The sequence below is a fragment of the Camellia sinensis genome, chromosome 12 (genome assembly GCF_055761805.1).
Source record: "Camellia sinensis isolate YWXY chromosome 12, ASM5576180v1, whole genome shotgun sequence".
Lineage (NCBI taxonomy): Eukaryota > Viridiplantae > Streptophyta > Magnoliopsida > Ericales > Theaceae > Camellia > Camellia sinensis.
The window spans coordinates 127,748,699-127,760,881 of NC_138972.1; the positions used below are offsets into that span (position 1 = coordinate 127,748,699).

General features: G+C 35.1%; 1 protein-coding gene across 1 annotated transcript; it reads right to left on the minus strand.

Annotated features, from left to right (window-relative positions):
- Positions 1-201: 201 nt before the first annotated feature.
- LOC114312263 (translocation protein-like protein) lies at positions 202-11,904 on the minus strand. The gene is given in 6 exon segments (XM_028258474.2): positions 202-371; positions 373-612; positions 1,411-1,639; positions 1,962-2,163; positions 4,932-5,246; positions 11,581-11,904. Coding segments are annotated over 6 exon segments (1,113 nt in total). The 5' UTR covers positions 11,680-11,904; the 3' UTR covers positions 202-343.
- Positions 11,905-12,183: the final 279 nt, after the last annotated feature.

Genomic DNA, 12,183 nt, shown 5'->3' on the forward strand with positions numbered 1-12,183 from the left:
ACCAACCAGGGAGCTCAAGAATTGAGGGTCCTTAACTTGTCTCATTGGAAGCACCAATGCTCAGGCACACAATGATACCAATGAAATGGAATCATAAAGCAAGAAAACAACCACCAAAATCATCAGATAATTAAGAATATCTCATCAGAGTTGGCAGTCAGCAAATTCTGGGTATCCAATCAAAGCAGCAGAGCATAAAACTTTGAGACCAACTGATTTATTCTCATAGTCTAATACATACTTCTACACACAGTTAAAATAATAATAAAAACCATCAAAAAGGAAGTACAAAAAATAGAAACTGTATTCTGTTTCTGGTTGGTATTTCCATGTTGTACAATCATTAATCATCTTGACGTTGATGATGATGATTCGGTGTCCTCCATGTTTCCAACAACATCTTCATCCACATGTTGATCCAAGATGATTTCTTCGTCTAGGTCATCTGGGGTAACCACTTTTTCAGGGCCTGCATTGCTCCCATCAGTAAAATTATCATTGGACTCAGTGGTGTTAACCACAGTTTGTTGCTTATCCATCATCCCAGACAAAGCCAATCTTGGAGACCACTCAAGAACATCATCAATAATGTTGGAAACCCGCTTTTGATACCTGCAAGTAGAGAGTTTCCATTTCACACCCATGCATGGTAAAAGATTTATAAAATATACTGGATTGCTTCAGAAAAACCACCGGTGTATTCAACTATTTCACAAAAATCCACCACCAAAACTAAGTTTGCTTTGAATAAATTCTCAAGTTTTTGGTGATTAATAAAATCTCTCCTTTTTATTTTTTTTTTGGTCTTCATAGGAGTTCAGAGATGACAGAATTGTACAGCAGAGCAGAACCACGGCTGGGAGCTCTGCTACGAAGAATGTCAATACAGAAACCACCACAATCAAATAATTCTAATCATTGATGGTATGTTTGGTTCACTGGAATGAAAGTAGAGTGGAATGGAGTGCTTATTTCTTGGCCTTTCTACAAAATGAGTGGTGAATGATAATTCCATTTGCAATGTATTTCCATAATTTTTTTAGTGAACCAAACGTGAGAATGGGCATTCTAATGGAATGATCATTCCATTCCACTTTTATTCCAATGAACCAAACACTACCTAAGAATTTTCAAAAACTAGACAAATGTAATTTAATCACAATAATGTTCACAAAGCATGCCACTAAAATAAATAAAACAATCAATCTCTAGGCAAAATCATATGCCTAACAAGCTGAATGTGTAGGGCACTAGTAACTTTCAGATTGTGTAGTAATATAATTGAAGATATTCACATCATGGTCATTCACTCCATTGTACTACTGAGATTTAGCAATTGTGCAGATAGTGAAGGACAGGAAATCATTTTCCTCAAGTAATCAGGTTAAAAAGAGAGGATATTTAACAGACCTGGCTCTGGCAGCCTCATCAGGGGCATGGTGCCTCAGAAGTAATATGACCAACACAGCCACTATTGCATAGAAAAGCCGTGCTGTCCACTTTGGTCGCTCCTCCTCATCTTTCTGGGGCCAGAAACGGAATAATTCACTCAGTGTTGCTTCCTCTGCAAGGATGTTGGGGAAAAACCATACACGTTTTCCGAAAAGAATCCATATAGCACCAAAAATTGTAGCTCTCACTGCAATCAAAAATAAATCCTTCATAACCAAAAAATATACTTAATGACATGATAATTTCAACAACAATATACATATATATAATCTAGACAAACAGCCAAATGTGCAGGACTCTTAAAAGTAGTGAAAGCAAGAAAAATTGTCGGAGTTCACTAGAAAAATTGACAGGTGGCCGGTGCATACTATTCCAATCAATCTAAAAAAACAATTTCATACCTACACCAGTACCCATAACTGAGTAAAAACATTTTATGGAGGATGTAAGACCCATTAAGATAATTGTGGTAAAATTAAAATTGAAACCATAGCCACTGGGAGACTTACCTAAAAGCAGGGAAAGTATAAGCAGAAGGACCCCCGCACACGAGTAGAGGATGAGCAGCTTGGCCCGATGGGGATATACAGGAAACAAGCAGATTGCAAGAGTCAACACAGGCCAAAAAAATGACAGAAGTGTTTGCCACAGTGGCCGTCGTTTTACAAACGTCCAGGCAAAAAAAGCATCATTTTCGGAAAATACTTGATCCTGCAATACATAGTTAATAGATCTCAACAATCAATTAGGAAAACATGCTCTAGACTTCCAAGAAAAATTAGACAATGCATTGAACATGAATTGAGGAGCTGTTAAACATTCAAGGGTTGTTGAAATCCAAAAGAAATAAAGCATAACCCAGCTAGAAAACTAGAAAGCTATGCAGCCAGGATTCCTTCCTGACATCCAGGTTGACCGTTCTGAAGGAATACAATGATCACATCCTCCCCTATTCATGATAATAAATAAATAAAGCAACAGGCCAACAAGGAAACTAAGCAACATAGGAAATTTTTTTTTATCAGCAACAGGCCAACATAGGAAATTAATAGAGATATAATCATATACATATAGAACCTTCCATAATTCAGGGAAGGCCTCAACAAGTGCACCATCATGTCAAGAGACTCATGAAGCAAATATATCTACTACGAGTCTAGGATAAAAATTTCCAAGATAGTACATATAAAATGAAACAAATCCTTTAAAGATTTTTTACTGAACATGAAATACTCCATCCCATTTATTGGAAATTTGATCTAATCACTATCTTGAGCCACTAAAGCTGTCCTACAGCATGCACCTTCAGATATTTAGTTATGTACTAACCAGTGTTTTAAAAAGCTCTAGGCGCATCGAAGCGCCCAGGTCACCTGGAGCCTAAGCGCCGAGGCGTGAGGCGAGGCGTGCGCCTCACCAAAGCGAGGCGCAAGTTATAAAAGTTAAGCAAAATATTAACATCACACAATTTTCAACATAGAAAGTATTTAATATGTACATTACTAATTTTTTTAATAAGAAGAGCAGAGAAGAAGAAAAAAAATAATTAATTTTTTTAATATATATTATTTTATTTATTTATTATATTTTTTACATAATGTGTTTTAATTAATTTTTTTTATTTTATTTTACATACATGTTTATTTTTTTTATTACTATGAGTAAGTATGTATTATATATTATATAATAGATATTATACGTATTATATAATAGGTATACGTATATTATATATTATTTAATATATTATATATTATATAATAGGTATAGTATATTATATATTATTTATTTATTATATTATATAAGTATATTATATAATAGGTATCATATAATGTATTATATATATATATATGAATCAAGAGACAGAAGCGAGAGAGAGAGAGAGAGATCGCGATCGCAATTGCGAGAGAGAGAGATCACGATCACAATCGCAAGAGAGAAGGCGAGAGAGATTGCGATCGTGAGCCAGACAGAAGCGAGAGAGAAGACGACGAAAGAAGAGATGAGAATAGAGGAGAAGAGAAGACGAGGCAGAAGAGAAGAAGTAGAGACGAACCTGAAGAAGCTCAAATCAGTCGATTTCGAAGCTCAAATCAGTCGATTTCGAAGCTCAGATCAATCGATTCGAAGAAGCTCACCAACAGATTTGTATTGTATAAGAGTTTTAATCCTATGTGGCTGGTACACAAACACAAAACAGGTCATCCCTAGCCGAAGCGCATGAAGCGTGCGCTTTCAGCCTAGGCGAAAGGGGCGCGCCTCAGCGCCTTACGTGCGCTTCTTGCAATGCGCCTCGCTTCGTCTACTTCGAGCGCCAACCTTGCGCCTCGCCTCGCTTAGCACCTAGGCGCGCTTTTTAAACACTGATACTAACAAAAAAATCAGTCAAGGAAAATAACTTGATAATAATTAGATAATCTAAAAACTACATACCAGATTCAAAAGACCATTACAAAATCTCATAGGCATTGCTTTTGTTCCAATACACCAAAAGGCAAAATGAAAGAAAGACATAGTAGCAACGCTTCTTCTGAATAAGCTGTTGACTGATTAAAGAATTGACCGATTCTTCTTTTAGCACATAATAGGTCTCACTTATCGAAAAATGCAATTTTAGGAAATAAGTGTGGATGTTTTGGCCAATACTCTCTGCTGTGAACTCTGATATCTGCTTTCAAAAAGCAGGTTTTGTTGTTCAGCACCCTTGAAACTAATACCCTCTATAAAAAAATATTAAAAAAGAAAAAAAGAAAAAAAAAGCATGTTTTACGTCTCACTTATTCGCTAGTTGTTGTGAGCGTAGTGTAATTAACCCTCTACAAAAAAGTAACTGGAACAAAATGAATCTATACCACTAGGAGAAATCGAATATAGCTGACTTATTACATTAAAAAAAAGAGAAAGAAGTGTAGAAATATCAATTCATGATGGAAATTTATGCTCTAGAATTAGGGCTTGGAGCTTTAACATAATGTGGAAAAATTAACATAGAAAGGGACCTTCAGCTGTCAACTGTTGTTTTTAATATCTTGGTTCAAATAATTGTTTGATAAAGCAAACACTAAAATATAAGAAGGAGTCTTTAGTACTTTACTAATATAAACTGGGTCAAAATTATTTTATTAAAGACACACATAAACTTGCTGAGCAATATGAGAAGATAATAAAAAATTGATATAAAAAAACGAAGCATAAAACATAAGAATAACACAAAAAAATTTCAAATCCATTCTTGATCCTTTCTAAAACTAAGAAAGAAGAAAACCAAATCACTAAAACTACGTGATAGTATTGTTGCACATTCTGATAATAATAGCACTTTTCTACAAAGTGAACTAACCTCATATATACAATTTGAATACATGAAGTTAATAAGGCACTGGGTAAAGAAGTAAACCCCTCATTAAAGAAGCAAATAAGTGATATAAAGGAACAAAAAACATTAAAATATTCTCTACATGGCATCGAGAGAACAAACTCACAGGAAATATCTCTAAATGTGCTGGCCAAGTAGACAATTTTCTCTTCCCAGGCCGAACAGTTTTCACCACACGGTCACAGCGCACCAAAAGATTCTTTCCCAGTAGAATATTGCCAATGTCTTCTATTTCTAGGTTCTTATCTGATTCTAGTATGTCTTTGAGCTCTGGATGATTTTTTAAAAAGCTAACAAAATCTTTTCCTCTGAAATATTCCACACGTGTCTCTTGTAAGACGGCCCACCTAGATTCCAAATCTTTATGGTCTCTCACCTTCTCAGCAAACAACTGAAATACATCCTTCTTGGCAGCTTGTTTCTGAAATTATGATAAAAAAAAATTAAAAAAAATTAGAAAACAAAAAAATAACTCATAACTCAAATTATTCATGATCTATGATAATATAAGATACCAAATCAGCCAAAATAAACCATTCTCTAACAAACAGTTCAGCACATTCACTAGACGTACATGATACCCCAGTGTCAGGCATGAATGCCGGGTGACAAACTATGGTTGCATATGGTTTAAAATGAGTCCTTAGTAAAAAAACAGTAACAAACAAGAAGAATGCAAGGCAGATAGGCCGCATGATCACTTAAAAGCACTTATATACGGTGTTCTAATTTCATTTAAAATATTTCTTCTTAAATATGCAAGACGGGAAACAAGAAGAGGTCCATTTCAACTGCCAAATCAAAACAGAACTCAAACAGGAGTCATATTGATAAACACACAATGAATTATACCACCATCAATACTTAATAGTGCATTTTATGACATGCCATAATCTTAGTTGTTATGGCATTAGCAGTATGGAAATTATCTCGTAAAAGGTTTCCGTTAGAGGGAGAATAGGAGGGGTGAGGAAAAAAGTTATAAGCCACCCAAAATCATAAATAGCTACAGGGCACTCCTTGCATATAACACAGCAGTTACAATTGCCGAACTAGTCTAAAAAATATGATATATTTCCAATAATTGCTATTCAATTAATAGAAAGTCCTGCCACCCTCGCCTTCATTCACCGCACAGATTTGACTAAGGGAGAACTTCACGCCGAACATTCTACTATGTAACATGGACCCTATGGCCCCGTTTGTTTGGGGTTATAGGAAGGGGATTGGAACTATTAATACCTTGCAATGAAGCACGGGTGCGGGTACGAGTACGGTACGGGTACGGGTACGGCGATACGGCAAAACCCCAAAAAAGTAGGATACGGGTACGGCTGCGGTACGCCGATATTTTTTTATTTTTTATAATTATGGTTAAAAGATCCAATGTACAAATTGAAGTTAAATATCAAAACTAAAAAGAGAACTATAAAGCTAAAGACAAATATTAATATATTTAAATTTAACATAACATAACCAACACCAATTCAGTCCATAATCCAAGCAAAGGAAAAACAACCAACACCAAAAGAAAAACAAGGCCAATCCAATCCATAACACAAGCAAAGGAAAAAAAAACAAAAGAAAGCCCTATATATCTAAACTTGACACTTCAAAGTTCACTTCCATCAACTTCATCATTGAATAAAATAGCTTCCATCTCTGGCTCATCAAGTGAAAGATTTGCAATTTCAAGGAAACCAGAACCCTCCAATGAATCAAATGCATCTCCCCCAACGTCCCATAACTTGGTCTCTCCTTCTGTGTATAGTTGACTCCTCCTTGATAAGAGACGAATATTGGAGTGCACAAAAACCAAATCCTCGCACCGTTGTGGTGTCATTTTATTCCTCCTCATAGAGTGAATGAAAGAGTAGGTGCTCCAATTCCTTTCACAACATGATGAGGAACATGGTTGGCTAAGTAATTTCACTGCCAAGGATTGGAGCATAGGTGCAAAAGAGCCATGTGCCAACCACCAAACCACTGGTTCCATTACTCCTCTATCACATATTGAGTCAGAGTCACTAAAACTTTCCAAACAACCTGAAAACTTCGCATACTCGGTATTAACAACCCTTCTCTCATCTGAATCAGGAAAGTATCTCTTAAAACACTTGATTCTCATCTCAGAAATTTCAACATCTTTGTGGGGAGGAACACGAATGGGATTTTCATGAAGCCACATCCCACTATAATACCTAGATTTCATAATTAGAATAAAATAATAAGTAAATTATGCAATGAAAAAAATTAAAGTATAAATCTTGGATTCATGAGTCAAATGTGAATTATACCTTGGATTCAAGGAATGAGCAAGGCAATGAAGAGGTGTGCTACTTTTTGTCCACCTTTCCACTAATATTTGATGCACTACAGAATAAAAGGATGACTCTTCATTTTCTGACTTCCCTTCACGCCTATAGATGGATGCCTTCACCCGTTCAATCATTGAATCCCACATCTCATAAACCAAATGTAGACATGGCTTATCAGTGTCACAAAATCTAAGCATCTCATAAATAGGCAATGTGAATGAGAGTATATATTCAATCTTATCCCACCAAACATCATTCAACAACTTTTCCTTTACAACAGCTGCTTTCCCAACATCATCTTCCTTGTAAGAAGCCCATTTGTCACTTATGACCATTGTTTGGAGACCATGATATATAAGTTTAAACCTTTTTAGCATAACAATTGCAGATGCAAAGCGTGTATCTGCAACAGAAAGTAGTTTCAAAGGTATAAACTCATTAAAAATAACTAATCTCATAGAATGATTCATGATGAAATTTTTCACAAACATTACATCATCAATCACAGTAGTGATCCAATGGCATTCATCATAAGCATATGCAGCAAGTCCAACTTCCTTCGCAGCACAAATGTTCTTAAGAGCAAGATTAAGAGTGTGAACTACACAAGGTGTCCAAAAGATCTTCGGATAATTACCTTGAATAATTGATCCAGCTGCACTACAAACTGGAGCATTATCAGTAATTACCTGAATTACATTATTAGGACCCACTTCATCAATCACTTCACTAATTAGTTTGGCAATATGATACTTGTCCTTGGTCTCACCCTCACAATTAACAGCTTTTATAAACATAGCTCCACCATTACATGCTGCCATAAAATTAATGAGAGGCCTCCTTTGTGCATCAGTCCATCCATCAGATACTATACTCAACCCCTTCTCATCCCATGACTTCTTAGTTGGTTCCAATAACCTTTCAATATTTGCCCTTTCTTTTTGAAGTAAGGTAGTCCTCAACAAATTATATCCAGGAGGGACATACCCAACAATTTGATTCTCAGCAGCATATTGAAAAGCATCCACAAAGTATGGATTCCTAGCCAAATGGAAAGGCAAACCGGCTGAATAGAACATACGGGCTATTAAAGAATGTAAATGCTCTCTAGCACTTTGATTGAATGCCCTATCTAAAGGACTACTCCCAATTGCCTTTCTCTTTCTTGGTGCATAACCTTCCATTCTAAATGTTCCAACATTTTCTACACTGTCGTGGCTAGCACTAATTTGAGAAGATGGAAGTGGTAAAGGAACATTTTTTGGCTTTGCCATTTTTTTTCGGTTTTCAGCTTCTTGATCTACCTTTCGAATTTCAGAAAGAAGATCACTCTTATTCTTCACAGTTGCACACACTCTAATTCCATGGCCAGTAAGTAGCAACAAATGGGCTCTAACTCTAGAACACGACCCTTGGTACTCAATGTTACAAAAATTACACTTAAATTTTGTATTACCACTTCCTCCTTCTCCCCTTTTAACTAATTTTGTAACATAGCCCCAAAGAGGAGCATTTTCATCTCCAGATTGATCAATGGAAGGAGCAGAAGCACTTGCAGCAGATGAACCTAAACTGCTTGATGAACTCATTTTCCTATAAGCATAAAAAATAATATTTTTGATTATTAACTAAACTGTTTTATAAGCATAAACTGTGGTGAAAAGCTTATACATATAATTTAACTAAACTGCTTATTACATTCTATAAGCATAAACTGTTTTTTCAGGAATAACTAATTTTTTTTGATTCTTAGCATTTTCATCTCAAATTTTTTATTATTAATAACTAATAATAATATTTATGATTATTACCATTTATGATTATTAGCATTTTCATCTCTAATATTTATTATTAATATTTATTAGCGCATTTTCAGTATTAATAACTAAAGAAGAAACAAGAAAAAAATAAATAAATAAAGATGAAGTAATTTTTTTATTATTAATAACTAATAATAATATTTATGATTATTACCATTTATGATTATTAGCATTTTCATCTCTAATATTTATTATTAATATTTATTAGCATTTTCAGTATTAATAACTAAAGAAGAAACAAGAAAAAATAATAATAAATAAAGATGAAGTAATTTTTTTATTATTAATAACTAATAATAATATTTATGATTACCATTTATGATTATTAGCATTTTCATCTCTAATATTTATTATTAATATTTATTAGCATTTTCAGTATTAATAATAATAACTAAAGACGAAATAAGAAAAAAAATATATATATATGCGTCGAAAAGGAGAGGAGATTAGGGCAAAACAATGATGAGGAGGGTGATCTGATCTCTGCGTCGAAGTCGAAGCCGAGGGTCAAAGTCGAAGACGAGGGTCGAATCTCTGGGTCGAAGTCGAAGACGAGGGTGAGTGAGGGCCGAAGTTGATCTGTTTCGAAGTCGCAGACGAGGGTGAGGGTTGAAGATGAGGGTGAGAGTCGAAGTCGATCACTGTTCGAAGTCACAGAAGAGGAAAATGAAGATGGTCGAAGTCGCCTCTGTTTGCTTTGCTTCGATGAGATGCCAAACAGTGATGAGATTAGGGCATTCGCAGGTATACACATTTTTTTTTTTTTTTTTAAAAAAAAATTTCTTAATATTGCTCCGGTACCCCTCAATTTTTCAAAAAAATTGATTTCTGCCCCCGACGTACCCAAAACGTACCGAAAACGTACCCAAGCCGTACCCATGACGTACCCAACTGAGGCAGACGTACCCAACTGGTTTTTGCCGTACCCGGTACGCGTGCAGCCGTACCGGTACGCGTATCCGCACCCGGTAAGTACCCGGTGCATGTACGGCACTATTTTTAGAGTACCCGTGCTTCATAGATACCTTGGTATTACTAATACCTTATTTGTTTTGAGAGATGGTCTTGGGACTACTAATACTTTGGTATTACTAATACCCTTAGAAGGGAGATTCATAGTGAGGAGGTAGAGATAGTATTAAAAAAATAGGAGGGGATTATAAATTTTTTTATTTTTTATATATTGGGAACTTTTTTTTAAATATTAATGTTTAATTTTTTTATTTTTTTATTTGTTTTATTATTTTATATAAAAATAATTTAACAATTTCTCACTATCAATTCTCTCACTATTAATCCTCTCACTATCAATCCCCTTCATTCTATCTCTGAAAACAAACGGGGCCTATAATATGTGTCGAAGTGTCCGATACACCTAATTCCCATGTCCAAGGAAATTGTGACACGGAAAAATATCAATATTTCTTAGTACACTCTTTTTATTTTCTACGGTAAAATGGTATTAATAAGGTGCTATAGAGCATTTCAAACACAATATGGCGTGTTATGCATAGTTTTATCGCAAACTCAATTTATGAATATGTTTCCTGGGTGAATGTCCAACTCAAATGATGAACATATCCCATATAACCTTACCCAAGTGTCTGACACAATTACTTCATACATTTAGAAGAATCATTGAAACATAGTTCCGTAATTACCGTAATTTTGTCATCCAACCTCCTCAACCTAAGACAATTTCTCAAAGAGATGCTTGCCAAAAAAATTTGGAGCCCTCCAAAATTGAGTATTCTAATGCCTTCTTCTCCACACAAAAATGTGCTCCACTTTATCTTCCTTATCTATTTTATGATTTATCACAAAGACCTAACAAAAAGACCTGAAGACAAGCATTCCCATGTCTTCCTTCTGCGCCTAACAAAAAAAAGGGAAGGGGTTCGAAACCCCTGTGCAACAATAATTTTCAACATCCAAAAATAAATAAATAGAGTATGACATCTTTAACTAAAAGATAACTCCCTCTTGTATTTGGTCTAGTAACAATGGATTCATAAGGAGTCATAGTGCATTGATTAAACAACAGTTCTTTTTTTTTTAAGATAGGAATTAAACAACAGCTCTAAAAGGTTAGCAATTGATATACTCATAAGAAAATTTACAAGCATCAACACATTAAATGACCAAATGTGATACCCTAGAAAAATTATATATATATCGATATGAACCCTCAAAAAATTGCTCTAATGCACCCAAATAAGACAAATAAGTTGGAAGACAATAAGAAATGGCCAAATTAATAAAAATAAGACAATAAGTTGGAAGACATTTATCTAAATTCTGCAATTTGGGTTTTTTTCTGCCTTTGGAATGATCCTTTTAGGAAATTAAAATTGTGAAGAAATTAAAATGGGGCACGATTATTAACGAAAATCCCAATGTCCATCATCAAAACAAACACAAACTACGAATCACGTAAATAAACACATTCAAAAAGCCCGAAATTGCAGCGAAACAAATCGCTAAACAGTAACAGTGTGGCTTAGCCTCAACGATGCAGATCTTTCGAAAAACTAATCGCAAACCCTAAAATTCGTAGAATGAGAATGAGAATGCGAGAAATGAACGGTACAGAAAGAAGCAAGCAAAACACACTAACCCTAGGAGGAGTATCGCTGTTGAGATCTCGGTTGCTTCCATTCTGTATCGCCCCAGAGGATCGCCGGACCCTCTTCTTCTCCGCGCCCGATTTCGTCATCTCCCACTTTCTCTCCTCTCCCTCTCTCTCTTTCTTTTATATATATCTATGTTTTTGCAGAGTTCGCATCGTATAGAAATGAAAAATTCATGCCCTAACGTATGAATTGCAAATGGTTTAAATACCCAAACCCGAATATCTAAAAAATCCGATCTGGTCGCTCTGTCTGGAGGCGGGTTTGGCTTGGGCTATTATATATGTTGTATTATCTTGAGTAGTAAAATATCATTCAATTTGTTCAGGCCAGTTGACGTGACTGGTACTGTATTGATGGAATGCGCTTAGGGTGTGTTTGATTGGACGGACTGAACAATAGGAGATTAGAATGTGTGTTTGATTGGACGGACTGAAAAATGGAAGATTAGAATCCATCGGACTTGAGTTCTAGGATTGTGAATCTCTCGGACTATTTGGTCGGATTGGATATGTATCCTGTGTTTGTTTTTTTATGAGATTAGATGTCTGGATTGTTTTTTTATGAGATTAGATGTCTGGATATGACTA